At 38.3% G+C, this 19,437-nt stretch overlaps 1 protein-coding gene across 1 annotated transcript in view; it reads right to left on the bottom strand.

Annotated features, from left to right (window-relative positions):
* LOC140146063 (uncharacterized) overlaps nt 1-18,139 on the bottom strand; it is a 27,197-nt gene extending 9,058 nt beyond the window's left edge. The window contains exons 1-9 of the mRNA XM_072167808.1: nt 18,069-18,139; nt 16,574-16,688; nt 7,957-8,135; nt 6,077-6,199; nt 4,785-4,957; nt 4,297-4,415; nt 3,060-3,313; nt 1,902-2,063; nt 461-605 (exon numbers count right to left, since the gene is read on the bottom strand). Coding sequence (XP_072023909.1) covers nt 461-605; nt 1,902-2,063; nt 3,060-3,313; nt 4,297-4,415; nt 4,785-4,957; nt 6,077-6,199; nt 7,957-8,135; nt 16,574-16,684 — 1,266 coding nt within the window. The 5' untranslated portion in view covers nt 16,685-16,688; nt 18,069-18,139. The remainder of the gene's footprint in view (nt 1-460; nt 606-1,901; nt 2,064-3,059; nt 3,314-4,296; nt 4,416-4,784; nt 4,958-6,076; nt 6,200-7,956; nt 8,136-16,573; nt 16,689-18,068) is intronic.
* Between the last annotated feature and the right edge of the window lie 1,298 nt (nt 18,140-19,437).

The raw sequence follows: 19,437 nt of genomic DNA on the forward strand, positions 1-19,437 counted from the left end.
ATCATGAAAAGAAACACAGATGCTGAAGGTTTTGTTTATGTTGTCCAACAAATCTGGGTCGTAACTGTATGCCAAAGTTAATAAATGGATATATATTTTAATTATCGCAAAATAACACGATTGAAAAAACATTACCAACGCGAAAGTAATGACAAAATGGCGACTTCAAACCCGGTGTACCATAGAAAATCACCCGAACAGCACCGAAAATACATGACTTGTTTTAATCAATCAAAAATACCACGACAATTTATGGAATCTATGCGCACCAAAAACAGTAAATATAATCGCAGTTATCATGGTTATTAGGTTATTAAGCTTTCTTCTCGGGTCTTATTGCCGATCATAAGTTCGGAGTGAAACCTCCGGGTTTTTTCAATACATCACGTACTGCTCTGTAGCCTTTTATTCAGAGTGACTGATGATATAGAAATTGAGCTATTTGTTTGTATAATCTTACCTGTCGATTGAATCGAATAGACCACTTCTTGGTTCTACCAATTTCTACGGCTTGTCCTTCCGATGGATAGCTTTTACTTTTCACAGGATATAAATAGCCCGCGTCAACCACATTCAGAATCACATAGGACCAGCCGCTGGTAATTCTGCAATTATATTATATCAGTTTTAATTCGCCATTGAAGTAGTGGTGGACGGGGTTATTTACAATGGCGATGTGTTTACACGCACGTGGCTCGTAATATTTGAATGTATTGCCCTGCACTAAACGTTACGCAATCGTAGGTACAAATATACCGTTCAGTCAATTTGTATCACACCAAAATGCATATTAACATACTGGGTCTGGCAATTCAAACACGTATCAGGAGCCACGAGGTTTGTACGATAGACACATCGCTGTGGTATTTAATCAAAAACTAAATTTGTGTCATCGAATCATCAATGCATATGCGCCTGTTTGTTAGTTGTTTGTATTCTCAAGCGTGCTCATTGACGATATGATAAAAAAAAAATTCGTGTCTTTTGCAAAGAATATTTCATAAGTTCCACATCAGTTAAACAATTGGCATGTAGTTAAAGACGAGAAAACATAATATACACTATTGTAACATTTCCAAAAACCAACGTGCCCTTTTAATTTTGAGCCGTATCAGTGATATAAATGAAATAAAGTAACTAACCATTTCATTCCAGCACCAACATCATGAATAAGGGTATTACTAAAGTTGATTAGGTCTATCCGCTCAATGTATTATGAGCATCTCGTAGATTCAAATGTTCATTGAGAAATGTCAGCAATGACTCATATTTCGACCGAATGAATACAATCTCAGGACAACAAGTTGTAGTCAAAGATTTTTGATATCGACAATACAGATCATTCCAAGCTTGGTTTTTGCACTTTTTTCACTTCCTTTTTCCAAGGTTGATCATATTTTTTTTACATTTCCTTCAACTCCAAATTTGTATGCCTTACCAACATAATGGGTTTCATATGCCTATATTTTCTAAAGTTTGCTTCTCAAGTATAGTGACAAATGGACAGAATTCATAATTAGTGACAATTGTTTTTCTTTTTGCTTTGTTTTGTTTGCTTGTTTGCTTGTTATTGTTTTTGGTTTTTGGGGTTTTTTTTGGACAGGTACGCCAACCTCAAGGTATCATGGGTTATTTTAGTATGTATTGCCCCCGGGGTATTGTCTGGCAACATATCAGGGAAAATAAGCATGTTGTCAGTGGAAGTCGCGTTAGCGAACTCAAAAATAGCGTGAGCGCACAAAAATGTTGAGTGATCCGTGTACGCTTAGTTGAACGATGTCGTCAGGTCCTGAAATACGCTTAGAGGGCAGAGGCATGGATCATTCCAATCTATGTGTTATTTATCTATGCCTGACAGACTGAAGCTCCGTATTATAGTTGATCGGTTAAGAAGAACTTACCCAGCCGTATCTACAGCGAAGAAACCTACGATGTGTGTACCGATTTGGTGTCTGGTGGGTTGCCATTTAAGTTGTATTGCTTTACGCAAGGGATATCCATCAACAGTTTGTAACGTAGAGCTGGTCATGCCCGTCGGTTTATTAATTTCTATGCGAGAAATCCTATTAAAATCAATGATAAAAATGATAAAAAAAGACGATGACGATAAAGTTGACGATTATAATGATGATGATGATAATTATAAAGATTATGATGATGATGTTTTATGATTTTTATATGTAATAATAATGCTTACATTGACACTAACAATGGTCATAAGTCGTGGGATGCATTCCTTAGTGGCGTATAGTGATTTTTGGTCATTTTGTTTGAAAACTGGCATATATGTTTTTAATGATGTTCTGTTTGATTTTTCTAAGTCTCAGCAGTCAAAATTAGCTAATTAATTAGCTAATTAATTAGTAATTAATTAATTAAATGTGACGTATCCTTACAAAGTGAGATTTTGTGTTTTCCATTGTGGCGTATCGACCATACGTCACTTTTTATACACATTTTGTAATTAAGAAATATCGGCAAAATGGAAAACATTGCATGTCATAGTGGCGTACACCTCGCTATATTCCATAGTGACGTATTGGACCTATACGCCACTATGGAATAAAGCCGACGAAAAGTATCGCCTTTTGCGTGTTTTCCATTGTGACGTCTAGTTTTGTACTTCGGTTTGCCAGTAATATTATGTATTTAATTCTTTTGAAAAATGTATAATAATAAAATCTATTTGGTTTAATACAGATATTTCACATCATTTACAAAATATGATGAATGTCTGATTTGCACAACTCAATTTTAAATTGGCATTTCTTCAAACCCGGTTTTCTGGAAAAGTTGTTTATTCGTGGTGCCCCACTATACGCCACTATGGAATACAGCCGACGAAGTAACGTTTTGGGGGAATGAAAGATAAGATAAATGTTTTATGCATTAAGGTATAGGTTTTAATACCTTGTTATTGAATTGCGGAAAAAATTGTAAAAAAGGTCATTAGTGGACTTTCTTGCTGATTTCAGTTTGCTTTGCTTTGACTTTTTAAATTTATTTACATTTGCTCGTTAAGTACACATTTGAGAGATATTGCTAGCTAATGTACTTACAATTGATTTTCATCGCCCGCCTCAGCTACGATTGTGATCTCATAACGTTTACCAACTGGAATGGTCATGCCGTGTCTTTCTGGTTCTATAATTGTGGGGATTCCGCATTTGGTGATATCGGGGCTTATGCTCAGAAGGAAGGACAGAGAGATCTTACTTAAAGTATCGTTGTTAACATCAAGATCCTCAATGATCACTCTTACAGCATAATCGCCCGGAGGTCCACTGGTATCGAATTCTAATGTGCAGTCAGACTAAAAATTGAAATATGAGAGAGCATGACAATGACAATGATGACAATATTGTTATGGGCTGTTTTGGGTGGATGGGTCACAAAATACAACAGACTATTTGCCAACAGGTAAAGTTACAGCACCACCCGTTAAAGCAATATTGTAACATTTGCCCTAACGAATATGCAACAATTCACAGCATACAAGACACGGTGACTTTTGCTGTTTGTGAATATTCTGTACCTAGTCTGTGGTCACAAAACAAAGACCTTTCGGAAGACAATGTTAATAATCAAACATCGTAAACATGCCCTATACTTTACTATCCGCTAAATATAGAGGGCACGGTGGCTTAGTGGTTACGGCCTTGGACTCATAATCTGAGAGCTTGCTCGACGTGCGTGGGTTCGAGTCTCCGTCCCACCACCGTGTTGCGCCCTTGGGAAAGGCGCTTTACCTCGCTTGCCTCACCCCCACCCAGGTGCAATGGGAAGCTGTTAGGGTTAGTCACAGTCGTTGTACTGATGAACCCTGCAAACGTGGTTCCGGCATAATCTAATGACGGCGGAATAAATGTAAAGCGCTTTGAGGCTGTTTACGGCATAAAGCGCTATATAAATATCTACATTTTTTTTTTTTAGCTAATGGCTAAGTGTGCGTTGACCATTGGCGGCCTTTTCTAGTATTACTGATTGTGTCATGTTTGTCCATAGACAGTAGAGTTTGTCAGGCTTTACCGCTTTGTCATGACAACACACCGATAACAGGGGACTTTCGTAATTGTCTGGTTCTCGGAAATAAGCGTAATGCACAGGAGGGGGTAATGACACGTTGTGAGTGGTGGTTACCTGTTGGGATGGTTTGATATTTGTCTTTTAGGAAAACTACTCCTATAATAAAATCCTCTGTGATAAAATGGTATAAAAAGAAAAAAAAATGAGAAAGGCAAACGGGCAAGTAAACGATTAAAAAAAAAGTAACATGTAACAGTGTTGAATACTTACATTAATTGTAACTTTATCAAGTTTCCCACAGAGATCGCGATTTTTACCACCGGCATAACATTCGTGTTGATTTTCATCAGTGTTCCGGCAGCGGTATCTGTCGCCATCGGGGTCGTAAACTGTGAATTAGGAATAGAAAATCAAAATTTGTATGCAATGAATGACCGATCCTTTATATATGCAATCAATTGATTTACTTAATTAATGTTAACACATTAATTGCTGCATGTAATGATATTAACGAATACAAGTGTACGTATCATTCATTCTGAATAACAAGTTGATAGTTCATTAATAACAAGCAAAGGAAGCAGCAGCACCATCTGTCGATCACAAGATCGAGTAACATTTGGTTGTGCTTTCCCTTTAGTGGCGGGATGGTATACACATAGCGTACCTCAACTAAGTAAACTATTTTGAGGGCATTAACCAGAACGTCACCATGTCTTATAATTGGACAAAAAATATAACCAATTAAAGGAGCCCACCTGGTATAATAAATGTGTATTTGCATCCTTGAGGATAAAGTTGTACAGGTATTGGAGATGTTACAGGTGAAGAATTGTCCTCCTTGTTAAGGTCAATCTCGGTGATCATCTTCCATCCTTGATCCTCTTTTCGCTCGGCATTTTGAACAGTTACAAAACAGCAAGACTCAAAGCTAATAGAAAAAATTAATATAATAATATAACACTACACAGTGAGAACAAAAAATAAGGTAGCAATTCATGAAAGTTAACCGCATCAGGACCTAATTGATTTGTATGCATTATGAATTTAATACCCTTGCGGTTATCATGCTCATCTTGAATTTCGAAACCCATTTTTATCAGATTCGTGAACCTTATCTGTGTGCTTCATATTATTTCATTAGTAGATTCTTGTTCATTGATTGGCTAATACAGGTATATGTAATCAAATATAACCTCTTACGCAAAAGCCTGTTATTTAATTATAGGGGATCATATGAAGTTTTAAATAACCGATGAAGACGATGCGTCAGTCAAATAACACGTGATAGTATGAGTTGTTTTATTTGATCTCACTACGTTTTTTGAGGACATTATAGTGCCACGATGCATTTTAGTATCAACGTGCTCATGATACGCAAGAGGTAGAGGGATGCGGGGAGTGGTCGCATCCTCCAAATGAGAAAACGTGTACAAAAAAAGTCCCCCAAAATCCAAATGTGCGAGCGCAGCCAGCAAAAACAAGTCAGGTTGTTAATTGCTTTTAGGTCAGAAAAGGACAACATGTTTAAAATAAGGTCCACTTTTCACAAAATCCCCCTTGGAAAAAGGTCCACGTTTTCGCACTCCGCACCCACGCAAAAATATAAAGAAAAGAAAAGGAAAGTAACTTCCAAAAAAGAAAGTTTCCACTTGATCAGGTGATTCACACTTAGAGCGCAATTAAATAAAATCAATAAATTACACATACAATTAACAGAGATTTCTAACTCAATTGTTTTTTTTTAAATCCGAAAGACCAAGAAATGTAATGAGTGCATGCTATTTGGTGCGATTCAAAAAGTTTCAGCGGCATCTGTGCATTTGCTATATACAAGGATATATCGACCATGCAAAAAGCTCTCCAGATTGGGGAAAAAACCTGGCTAGCATGGTTCTGAATGATAACACACGCTGAGATTCAGTATGCATTTCACGCCACGTTATCTGTTTCAATTTGTCACTTTTCAAAACGCACCAAACTGCAGTTAATCGTTCAGAGTTATGGTCGCCCAATCAAATGAAGACTCTCTTTTTACGTGTTTACATACAACATCACTAGTTTGTTATCTGGTACACTGACTTCAAATGTTCGTCCACCTATATCCCATCCGCCCTCTTTATCAAAGTCTGTACATATCCATCTCATAGCTACAGGGTTAAATGTTATACATCTAGAGATAAAAGAGAAACACAAATGAACGTACTTATATTTAGAAAATGAAAGATAGGATTTGTCTTTTGCTTATCCAATATCGTGTCATAATGGATGAACTGGTGAATATTATGAGTAGTAGATGCCGGCGCGCAATATTTTCCATAATTTCCTAACCATAACCCTAACCCTAATTGGGTTAAACGGGCTCCCTTCTCAAATAATTTGCTGCCGGCGCACATAATCCTATTTTTGTAAGAAAAGCTGCTTTTTCTAGAAAAAGTACTTTAATGAGGATATCCCCGTTGTTTTAAATGGACGAAACCGTCACGAACGTGTACTACGCGAACGCACTATCCCCCCCATCATTGAGGATCAACAAGCGCGCTCGATGTCTTATATCGTTATACACTATTGTGCGATATTACACACCAGAAAACCAATCAAATTACCTGAATTCTTTACTAGACGCACCCATTAAAATTATTTTGAATAAAGACCTTATAATATTTAATGAAAATATCCAACAAAATTGGCCACAATTAAAAAAAAAATAGAAAACAGTTTGCTGTCTTTGGAAAATAAATTTGCAGTTTTAATCGATTCGGAATTCTAACGTGAGTTGTTATAGTGGATGACAAAAAAGTGACATTGAAAATGAAATTTTGCACTTTTGCACTTTTGATCTTTGACCCCTAACTGTGTACAACTTATATTAAGCTTGGGTAAGCAGTTTTATTATCTAATGATATCGATTGTGTCGTTAACCTAATCGAATAAAAACTTCTATATATAATACAAATGCGGTCAATTTTACAACATTATTTCATATGAAAAGCGAAATACTATTTATTTTTGTAACTTGAGCTTGGGTCATGATAATATTTATCAAGTTCATGTTACGTGATATGTTTTGTCATTTATGATGCTACTTTTTCTTCATTATATACCAATCTACTAATTTTGTCACTTGTTCGTGTTCTTCATCTCATTTATGATGTGTTTTTTAGTGTTAAAATGGGCAGTATGTATACACCACCTGTAAATATGCAAATTATGCTTAAAATAAAGCAATATGACTTGTTGATTAAAAAAATGCTGCCACTTAGACAATATTTTATCTTTTTATTTCAATTTCTTCGGGCGGGTCCCAGTCAACTTTTATTCAATTCGAAACAATAATATTTTGGATGTTTTCCTTTATAACCGGCAATATTATTTTGTCGTATTGTGTTGTTGTTTAAAATGCCCTGTGTTCCTTTACGATATATCTGCTTATTTACAATGAAATTAATTACGCGCTCAAAGTTTTAATTTATGCTGGTTTCATACTTTCCTGTCGCTTTGCCGCTCTGAAGATGATTAGTCGCACCAGAAACGCTAGCGGTGATCAGCGGCAAGCCAACTTATCGACCACTCCACCGCTTTGTCGCCGCGGCAGCACCGCGGGGAATTGAATTCAAGTCAACTCTGAGCGTTGCCGCTCTGACGTATGTGAACAAAATACGATTTTGGAGCGGTGCCGAGCGGCAAGAGTGGTTTTCAGAGTCATGCCGTTGCCGCTAAGAGGTGTGCTGCTCCGTTTGCAGACAAGTGCAAGCGGCATGATGAAGCGTCACGCCACTCAGCGGCAAGCGGGAGAAAGTATGAAACCAGCACTAGTTGACAATGAAATACAGTTCTACATGTATAATAGAAAACAGCATTGTTATATGAAATGGTGGATAAATGTTACATCTCTTTCTGGAAAATCAAAAGGAAAATAAGAAACCTCACTTGCTACAATCTTGATAACGTGGGTCGTCTTGATAGCATCCATCGCAGTGTAGCATGCCTTCTGTTTTCAGGAGCGTCTCTCTATTTTTTGCAATCTCAGTGCACACTTCATGACCAGATTCTTTTTCGGAAGTGTCATCTCGAAACCCGTTGAAATTGAAGTTGTATGTCATCAAAACCTATGAAGTCAAAAAAAGTTTTATGGGTCTTGACAATAATTTTCAATCAGACAAATCTAGACATCCTAACTGTGTTCCAGTACAACGTTTCGAATTTTAGACTTTGTATATTCTGGCGAATCAAATGTTTAGCATGTGTTACATATTAAATTCATTATATCGGGTCACCACTCCATAAGGTAGTTTAAATTTGATACACACACGTTTCGTTCGTATTGTGGATATTAAAATAATATAATAATAATTATCCGAAATTTCGTATTTTGCCCCCCCCCCCATCTGAAAAATCCCTTGCTACGCCACTGAGTTTAGGACAGTTTAGTGGTAGTCATGGTAGTAGCACTTGCCATCATGACGTCATAGGTGTTCTCCCAATAATTTGTTTAACTTAAAACATCCAATCTTTTGAATGATGACCTAAGACGACATGCGCGTATGACCTTGATCTTGCCACATACAACATTTCAAGTTCTCGTAATTGTTTGAAATAATGAGGGCGGAAAAGGTTTTTTTAATTTTTCGGACAATTCCAAAGCATTGTTAGTAGCTTACGCCAAACAATAGCAACAGTAACTATTTATATTTCGAGCAGGGTGATAAGGGTAACGAACGTTTGACTTCGGCCATTGTACGTCCGAATTAGGTAACAAAAGTAAGCCTAAGGACTGTTGATTATCTTTCCAACACTGAGCTGTATGTACAGTAAGCAAAATAATTAAGGTACCAGTTATGTTCACCCCTGTATATCCTAACTAAAGACAGATATGTCATACATGGAACCAGCGGCCAATATCTGCATATTTTAGCTCGAATATAAGATCTCATTCGTTGAAATTGTTAACGAAATAAAGACATCGACGATCCAAAAACCATCCAGGAAGATGCAAATTCAAAAGCTGCAGTTTGCTCCATAGCATGCCCTTTTGATTTGCACTCAAAGTGTTCTCGAACAAGAGAACTATTGACGTGATTCCATTGATTAAATGCACGCTTTCATTGAATAGAACACAAAAGTGCAACTTTAATAATCATTTCTTCCTTAGGTTTTAAATCACCGTTTCCACGCAATACGCAAGTGACCACTCGTCATGCTCGCCTAATTCTTGAATGGTGGGGAGATCCTGAAATAACATAATTCTTATAAGTCATTGACACTCAGAACGGCAGTGACCACTCGCCTCTGTAAGGTAAAGGGAGGCGATCCTGTATAAACAGTGATCGAAGTGCCCGTCTCTCTTTCATTAGCGATTGGGCCAGACTCCTCCATGTAATGTTGCTATAGCGGGATCTCTACACCTCCTCTACAGCGAGTCTGTTACCTTCCCAGCATTTAAGAATGCCGGTACCCATTTAAACACCTGGGTGGAGAGGAGTAATCGAGATAAAGTGCCTTACTCAAGGGCGCAACACGATGGCGTCGCCGGGGCTCGAACCCACAACCTTCCGATTATGAGTCAGAGCCCGTTCCGCTAGGCCACCGTGCTCCCTAAAACTCGCCTCTGTTATGATCATGTATTTAAATGAGGCTCATGAATAAGTAAGAAGTTGTTGTGCAATACTTGTACGTTTTATATGCATACGTTGGCTATGAGTAAGTACATCCTAAATCATAAAATACAGAGACATTTATTGATGATCATTATTAAATAAATAAATCAGCGACAATATGATATGTTGTAGTAATGTTTCATCCACATTGGTTAAAATATGATAATGACTGGTGACTGTAACCATAAGTTACAACAATTAACTCGGCGAAAGTGCCAGCTTGCGACTCACACCTCACACACAATATACTCATTCACGGTGAATAATATAGGCTATATTACTAGTAAATGTCACTCCAATAAGCCAGTTGACAGAGTGGCATGCTGCACTCAGGGCCGGATTAACCTTTTTTGGGCCCCAAACGCATCGTGTAGAAGGCATTATGCACTAAAGTGGGCAAGTTTTGAGATTCTAGTAGGATGTTTGCGCGCGTAGCGCGAAAAATATTTCAATTTTAGACTGTTTTAGTCCGAATTGAAGGTGAATGTTGCTATATTACAGGTCAGTGCGCAATTTTTGTAGGCTATTTTGGCCCAAAACATGTTGTTTTTCGGCTAAAATAGAAGATGCACACTGCACAGGGCAATTTTGGGGGCCCCCAAAATTTGGGGGCCCTGGGCCCGGGCCCATCTGGCCCTATGGTAAATCCGGCCCTGGCTGCACTGGACGCAAGACAATCACTCTCCTTCACATACATCAGTGAAGCGTGGACTCGTGAAGCGTAGACCAAGGCCATGTGTTTCTTCTTAATATTTAGACTCTTGATTCTTGTTCCATGTAAAAATATGGCTTATAGGGATATTTGGTTTTCATTGGACTTGTTTTCCTGTTTTCTTCCCAAAAGAAAGTATCACTAATAGCGGTAGTGACTATTATTTAAAAACTCGAAAAACAGTTTATTTCTAGGGAAGTTGTTCAATGTGTTCAATGGTCACATCCCTGTGTTAATTGGCCTTGGAATTGATCATTCTATTTTTGAAAGTGCAGAAACCAAACTACCGGCAGAAATTGCGTGTTACAAAAACGTCAAGTTCTTCAAAACTACCCGCTGAGTGCACCAAATCCGCGTAACTTACTAGTTTAGTAGCTTACTTCTTTAGTAACTACTCCGCAACTGCCGAGTATCTTACTAAACTAGTATTTTTGGGACTTGCGCTGAAGCGTATCTGGCGAGTAACTACTTCTTTAGTATCTTAGTTAATGGAGCAGAAAATCCAAACCAGCACCTTTAATATCACGTTTTTAACCACGCGGTCTGACGTCATCAATTTTTATTCAATAACAGTGTTACGTTATGTCACGAAATACCCCGGTACAAACAAAAATCAGTGTATTTTGCGTGTCTTGTGATTTTGTAGTAGGCCTATAGGTTTATTTATTCTGTCACAGAGGGGCATAACAAACTGGGGTGGGGGGACTCAGCGGTGTAGTTTTTGTAAAATTCCTTTCGGGTTCTAAGTAGTCGCGTATCGGGGTCAGTTGTAGGAGGGGGCAAAGAAAAAAAATCTTGTGGAAATCATTTTGGTCCTGTGTTCTTGTGATAATTGCTCACGGAACGCGAAAATCATTTTCAGTTGTACACCATTTTACCCCAAAATTAAGGTGATATTTTTTGTTTACTATGCCAATATTCAAGTTGAATTATTTTTGCCCAAATAATGGTAAAATTGGTGTTTACCGGGCAATTTTCAATTTTACACTGTGGGGTCAGCGGTTGTGATTTGTAAGGTTTTGGTTTTAGGGTGTTGACATTTTCATTTGTGAGGTTGTTTTTAGGGGGTTTGGGTTTTTATTTGGGGGGGTGAGTTAGCAAACCAACTCATTAAAAGGGGTACCCCCGCAAAGTCTAACTTAGTACTCATTTCAAATGACCATACGTCATAATAAGCCGCAAATATGGGTCTCATTTTGGGACCTTTTTTTATACAATTTTAGTATAAAGTTTTTCAATTTTTAAAAACATCACACATTTCACCTAAATGAAGCACAAGTTTTTGGGTTTTTTTAATGATAGACCTATTTGGTAACAATGTCGCTAAATTGTTTTCAATTTGCCAAAATATCTGACAATCGTGGGCATAGTACTTACTCTGCCCACGATTGTCAGATATTTTATTAGTAGGCCTATTCTATTCAAGCATCAACCGGATGGGTTGGGATAGTGTGGCATGTAATTCCTCAAAAATTAATTTGGCACAAAACTTGCAATTATTCCTAATGCTTGAACCGTGGGGAGATCCTGAAATAAGATAATATATATAGCAAAGTATGTAGGCCTATATTAAAGATAGAAGATATCTTGAGTTTTGAAAGCATGTTTCTCTAGACATGAAAATATTTGTATAGATTCGAATAATAATATTACTTAGTGTAGCATAATGCAATTGTCATTGTCATAAATATGTAAGGCATAAAATAAACGCATAAAATAACGGCACTTTATAATAATAATGACTCTATAGTGAAATTCAAATGGTAGGCCTACTATTATATTATTCTACTATCTACTTAAGATACAAAAGGAATCCAACATGCATTCGATAATCACTATGTGACACGTCACAGAGAATGAATATTGATTGATTGATTGATTGATTGATTGATCGATTCATTGATTATTTGATTGATTCATTGATTAGCGGTTATAGGCCTACTAATTAACGATGATCACCCCTTCCAATGGTCTTGTTCCCCCTTCAAAGAATAGATGACATCACCAGCATTTCGGATGATAATATTTTTTCTTAGTGGCAACCTGGATATCATCGCTTTTGATATACCGTTTCCTCAGGTTTTTGTCATTCTAAACATTTGTACTTTTATATAGGCCTACAATTTAGCAGGTATGAGGTTTCCATAGTTCCAGGGTTAAGACCAACCTTAACTTAAACGTTCCATCAGTTGGCCTACACGAAAGGTTTGTGGCGCCGCATACGAGACGTTCCACGCGTAAAATACGCTCTATTACGAAATATCTTATTATTTACTTTCAAAATCTCATCAATATCAATGATTTTCTATGAAGCGATTTGCTTACTCGCCAACTTACTCCTCGAAGGATGAAGAGTACGTTGCCGAGTAAATAACAAAAGCTGCGGCTTAACTTTACTAGTCTAGTAACTTACGTACATTTGGAAGTCACTAAATTCTGAGATACTCGCCAACTTACTCCGCAAAAGATGAAGAGTAAGTTGCCGAGTATTGTAACAATAGAACTTACTAGTCTAGTAACTTACGCCGATTTGGAAGTCACAAAATGCGAGATACTCGCCAACTTACTAAACAAGCAGAGGATGATTTAAGGAAGCCCCATCATGCACTGTAAAAGTGTTATCACTAGAGTTTCAACTGCCACTTTACTTTTCAAATCCCATTGAACTCTGTGCAAAAGATGTTGTTTTAGAATTGCCCGTGTGTCATTATTTCTTGGTCGATTTCAGATCTAAAGTGATGTATGCATGAAGGATAATTCACACCTCCTGTATATAACATAAAATGTGAAATCGACCAACCTCTAGAAGGTGTTTTTACTGTAAATATATCTGTCCAAATTCAAATTTAACCATGCACGTGTGTATGCAGTGGGCGGGCAGTGGTGTCGTGTTCACTCACACAGCTGTGCTAACCGCAAGACTTGCTGGGAAGTGCTTAAATCATCCTCTGCTAAACAAGTAGCTTACTCCGAAGTTACGCGGATTTGGTGCACTCAGCGGGTACGAGTCTAAAAGATTTTCCACGTATAGGTGGGAAAATATTATCCTGGAAACGTTTGAAATGGCTGTAACCGTTAGTTGCTAGATTTGTTAGTCGTGACTGCAGTGAATCAAAAATGTACTACGTTACACATCATGTATCGAAATTTTAATATCATTTTACACATTTTAATTCAATGCAGGTTAAAGTGTACTTTTATTCTACTTTTCTGAAATTTTCAAGTCTGTAGCTTTCTTTTCAGATACAAAACACGAGTGTACATACATTCTGCGTGACTTCTGCGACGGGCTTGTTAATTTTAAGGTATCCACGCTTTCTAACAAAAGGTGCTGCTCACTGGCGCATTGCATGTTTCTTTATTTCCCAACCAATTTTAACAAATAAGGTCTTAAGGCTATGTGAGTTATGTTGTAAAGAGGGCTGAAACAGTAACACTTTTGTCAAACGTACAGAACTCATTAACAACAATAAATCAAAATCAAAAATCAAATCAAATTTTCAAAGTATATTTTCATTATTTGTTTAATGCACTATTGCAAAACATCAAAGTGTTATTTTTCAATAATATATTGATTAAGATAATGAAAATTGATTTTTTTGTGGCTGCCTCGACCAACAATAATAATAATAATAATAATAATACACAGATTTAGAGAGCGCTTTTTAAATGAAGAAACAAAGCGCTATGGAAAAGGAAAAATGCAAGAGGGAGGAAACATTAGGTGAAAAGGTGAGTTTTTAGGTTCTTTTTGAAAGTTTGGACATTGGGAGAGTCACGAATGTGGGAAGGCAAGCCATTCCATAGAACAGGGGCAATGATGGAAAATGCTCTGTCACCAGCCAACTTGTGGGATCTTGGAATGGAAAGACAAGTGGCAGCAGTAGAGCGCAAAGAGTACCCAGAATGACGGGTGTGAAGGATGGACGACAGGTATTCAGGTGTAGATGAAGCAAGAACCTTATAAACATGGACGAGAGTGCGGAACTGGACACGTTTAGCAACTGGAAGCCAGTGCAGACTATGAAGCAAAGGAGAAGTATGCGTATATTTTGGTTCTCTGAAAATGAGTCTGGCGCACTTGTTCTGGAGAAGCTGTAGGCGGGTGAGGTTTTCTGGGAGATGCCATTAAGCAAGGAGGAGCAGTAATCAATCTTGGACAGGACAAGAGTCCTAACCGCATTGGTACACGCATCAAAACTTAGGAATCGCCTAATCCTCCAAATATTACCAATCTGCCAGTTCAAAGTTTTGGACAAATGTGCAACATAACTGGACATCTTCATGTCATGGTCAAAAATGACCCTAAATTCTTTATGGATGAAGATACAGAGATCTCCAACCCATCCAAATAAAGGGTGAGATGCTTGAGATTAATGTAGTGATAATCAGAAGAGGCAGTAAAAACTCAGTCTTCGCCATATTGAGCTTGAGCTTGTTACTGGTGAGCCAAGTTTGTAGCTCATGGATGCAGTTGGAAAGTTTGAACAAGGCACAAGCTGCATCACCCGGGATGGCAGGATTAAAGGTGATAATCAGCTGAACATCATCAGCATAGAGGTGATATTGGAGGCCATGATTACGAATAATGTTCCCGATGGCATGAGTGTAATAGGTGAACAATATCGGGCCAATGACCGATCCCTGGGGGACACCATAAGGCAGATGAACCCTATCAGAATAGCATCCCTTCACAAAGACCTGACTACTGCGATTTTCAAGGTAGGACTGGAACACTCTATGGGCATCACCAATGATGCCAAGTTCCTGGCTCAACCGCTGCAACAGAATACGGTGATCCACCGTATCAAATGCGGCAGTCAAGTCCAGTAACACCACAAAGACAGCCCTGTTGTCATCAATAGCTCTGAGGATGGTATTATGAACAGCCAAGAGTGCTGTCTCGGTGCTGTGAGCAGCCCGATACGCTGACTGCAAAGGCTCAGCCAGTTTATTGCACTCAACATACTCGGTGAGCTGAACACTGACAACCTTCTCAATCAGTTTACCAACAAAGGCCAGATTGGAGACAGGCCGGTAGTTCGAGAGCTGCTGTTTGTCAAGGGACACCTTTTTTAGCACAGGCGTGATGGTAGCCCTACGTAGTTCAGCAGGAAAGCAGCCAGAAAGGAGGGAGTTATTGACGATCTTAGTAAGAATAGGGAGAAAGATATGGATATGTTTCTTTAACAACCAGGTCGGGAGGGGTCTAGGTCACATGACTTGGAGGTCCATGGCGTTATTATTTTAGATAACTCTTCTTCAGACACAACTTCAAATTTGTCAAACGAGCATTGCAATGTGCTAGATGTAGAACATTGAGAAGTGGTGTTTGAAGAGGTAGCATGGACAGCATCAACATCAGCACGAATTGTTTCTACTTTACCAATGAAATATTTACAGAAATCATTAGCTAATGTAGCTGGAGAGCTACTATCAGGAAGGTCACGTGAGGTCTTATTCAAAAGAGCATTTATAGTCTTATACATGTCCTTAGTGTTACAATTGAGTAGCCTTTCATTATAAAAAGATGCTTTCTCTTTGCTAATGGTTGTTGCAGCTTCCTCTGGGAATCAATATAGGCTTGACGGTCAACTTCAGTCCTTGTTTTACGCCAGCGCCGTTCACTCCGCCTACGTAAGCGTCGCGCATCCTGAACAGTTTGATTAAACCATTCAGGTTTGATGCGAACGGTACATGGTTTTTCTTTGGCAGGTGCATGGGTCTCAAGTACTTGGCTACAGGTTTTGTTATAAAACTGGACAAGGTCTACATGTGCCTCATCCATGGAATCATCAGTGGTATTGAGCTTGAACACAAGGTCTTCCTCAAAAGCAACAGGATCAATATTGCGGAAATTACGCGCTTTGTACACATTGGTGGCTCTGACAATTGACTGCTTCTTAAAATCAATGTCACAAAGTATGAGAAAATGATCAGAAACATGAACAGGGTGGATGTCATACAGCTTGACACAATACATCGTGTACCATTAAATCAAAGCTAAAGCGTATATGTATTGGCTGCTTGTTTTAAATTTGACATATTAAATTTGTTTATACTCGTATACAGGGGTGAACATAACTGGTATATTACTTCTTTGGCTTACTATAGTGTGGAGTCAGTGAGCCTCAATCGTATAATGACAGTAAACAAACCAAAAGACAAAACAACTTACCTTGTTTTGTCCAAGTGGTTTCCAGCTGAACGTTCCACCTCGAAAATGTGCACCAAAGACATGTGTCGTTACACCAAGCAGCAGTAAGGTTACCGCTAAGGATAACCTCATGATGCTTTAAATAAAAAAGAAACGAAAGTTTACACTAATATCGCTGGGTTTTATTCAAAAGCAACCAGGCCTAGGGCGCTATTTGTGTACGCACGTGGCAAAAGACAAAAGAAAAAAAAACCATAATTATACTGAATATGCCGCAACGGTAAAATTCACTTTTAAATACACGTACCGCTGAGTGCACCAAATCCGCGTAACTTCGGAGTAAGCTACTAGTTTAGTAAGTTGGCGAGTATCTCGCATTTTGAGACTTCCAAATCGGCGTAAGTTACTAGACTAGTAAGTTCTATTGTTATTTACTCGGCAACGTACTCTTCATCCTTCGAGGAGTAAGTTGGCGAGTAAGCAAATCGCCTCATAGATTTGAGGAGAAAATCATTGATATTGATGAGAATTTGGAAGTAAATAATAAGTTATTTCTTAATAGAGCGTATTCTGCGCGTGGAGCGTCTCGTATGCGGCGCCACAACCCTTTCGTATAGGCCTAGGCCTACTGACGGAACGTTTGAAGGTAAGGTTGGTCTTAACCCTGGAACTATAGACACCTCATAACTGCTAAATTGTAGGCCTATATAAAAGTACAAATATTTAGAATGGCAAAAACCTGAGGAAAGGGTATATCAAAATCGATGAGATACAGGTTTCCAATAAGAAAAAATATTATCACGCGAAATGCTGGTGATATCATAGACCCAATGGTGAACAATTGAATATGATTTTCGCGTTTCGCGAGCAATTATCATAAGAACTCATGACCAAAATGATGTCCACCAGATTTTTTTTGTCTTTGAACATGTAAACTACTTAGACCCCGAAAGGAATTTTACTAAAACTACACGGCTGAGTCCCCCACCCCAAGCAGGTTAGACCCCTCTGTGACATAATAAATAAACCATATACATGTATATAGGCCTTCTTCAAAATCACAAGGCACGCAAAATACACTGATAGGGTATTTTGTTTGTACCGGGGTATTTCGTGACGTAACACAGCCTATTGTTAGTATTGAATAACAATTGACGACGTAAGACCGCGTGGTTAAAAACGTGATATTAAAGGTGCTGATTTGGATTTTCTGCTCCATTAACTAAGATACTAAAGAAGTAGTTACTCGCCAGTTACGCTTCAGAGCAAGTCCCAAAAATACTAGTTTAGTAAGATACTCGGCAGTTGCGGTGTAACTACTAAAGAAGTAAGCTACTAAACTAGTAAGTTACGCGGATTTGGTGCACTCAGCGGATTAACTACATATTAAAATGATTATGAAATATTGCTTAAATGATTCACAATTAATTGTATGCTTCCAACGATTAGAAGATTTATACCAACTGCATTCTACGTTCAAAGCAACAACACGCCTATCCCGTTTTACGTTACTTACCAATTATATGATATCTTCAGATGAATTCAGATAGCTATTATATCTGTGATGTGTACAGGGAAAATCACAACGCCCCTCTCTGCTAAATATGATCCAAGAGTTTGCTTATATACAGTTACAACGGAAATGAGAGTAGGTCTACAGATGGTTGGGAATACTGTTTTAGTATATTATTTCAAAAGTTATAATAATGACAAAGATATCATATATCTGTTTCAAAAGGTTGTTACTGTTTTGTTATTACTAGGCAGAACGCTGCCAGTGACCTCGGCATTCAACAAAGCGTGGGGACCTTTTAATTATTGGACCCGTAAAATCGTTCACTTATTAGTGAAGAAGTTACACAAACTATATTATCAACTTTTCCAAGGAAAAGGGTTTTTGTTTATCTTAAAAGTAAACTACAGACTTCATAATTTCAGACAAGTATAACAACAGTACACTTTATCCTGTCTGAAATTCAATTCAAAATTCAAAATATGTAAATAGCGTCCCTCTATTTTTGCAAGGTGGACACCCCCCTAAAATCATAATAGAAAATAAATAAATAAAGTACTTATCACCCTGGGTATGCCCTGTGACTTGTCCATATAGCACAAAAACACTGTACTTTTGGCCCAAATAGGTTAAAATTCGCAAGTCCCAACAAAATAGCGAAACACACATTCGTTTTGGTAAAAACAGTACAATTGCGCGCGCAAGAAAAGTACCAGTAAAACAGGAACAAAATGTACTCGTTCCTCAACCCCCCATAAAGTGTAACGTTTTCACCGCCGCTGTTGACAAAAAGACTGTTGACCGATTGGGCGCCAGCGCATAGAAGATGGGGAGACCTCGACACCTCTACGCGATCACCAGCGCGTACCTGAACCATTGAAGAACTAAAGAATTGTATATATGCCTGTGTAACAGGGCATAGATACTTCTGGTAGGCTATTCCAAACGTGAACTGCAGTGTGGGTGAAGGTCCTGTCAGTAGATATGGTTCTAGAAACTGGTACTGTGAAAGCATGGCAAGGCATGTACAAGCTGGAGCGGGTAGCTCTTCAGACTACAAAATGGCTTTGGTAGCAGTGCCTTCAGATCTGGTGGGCACAAGCTGGTGTGTATTTTGTAGAGGACTGTTGATGCAGCGACTTGACGTCTTTGATAGAGAGATGTGATGTTCAACTCTGTAATCGATTCCTCTTCGCTCACACCTATGATTCGAAGGGCCTTCCTCTGGATAGAGTCTAATAATCCTAGAGTGGTGGCGCTGGCACACATCCAAAACTGTGAGGTGCATTTCATCACACTGCGAACTTGGGCCTTGTAAACTGTTGCTCTGCCTCTCACATCTAATTTTTTTGCAACTCTCATCAGAGCGCCC

This window comes from Amphiura filiformis, chromosome 2 (genome assembly GCF_039555335.1).
Source record: "Amphiura filiformis chromosome 2, Afil_fr2py, whole genome shotgun sequence".
NCBI lineage: Eukaryota > Metazoa > Echinodermata > Ophiuroidea > Amphilepidida > Amphiuridae > Amphiura > Amphiura filiformis.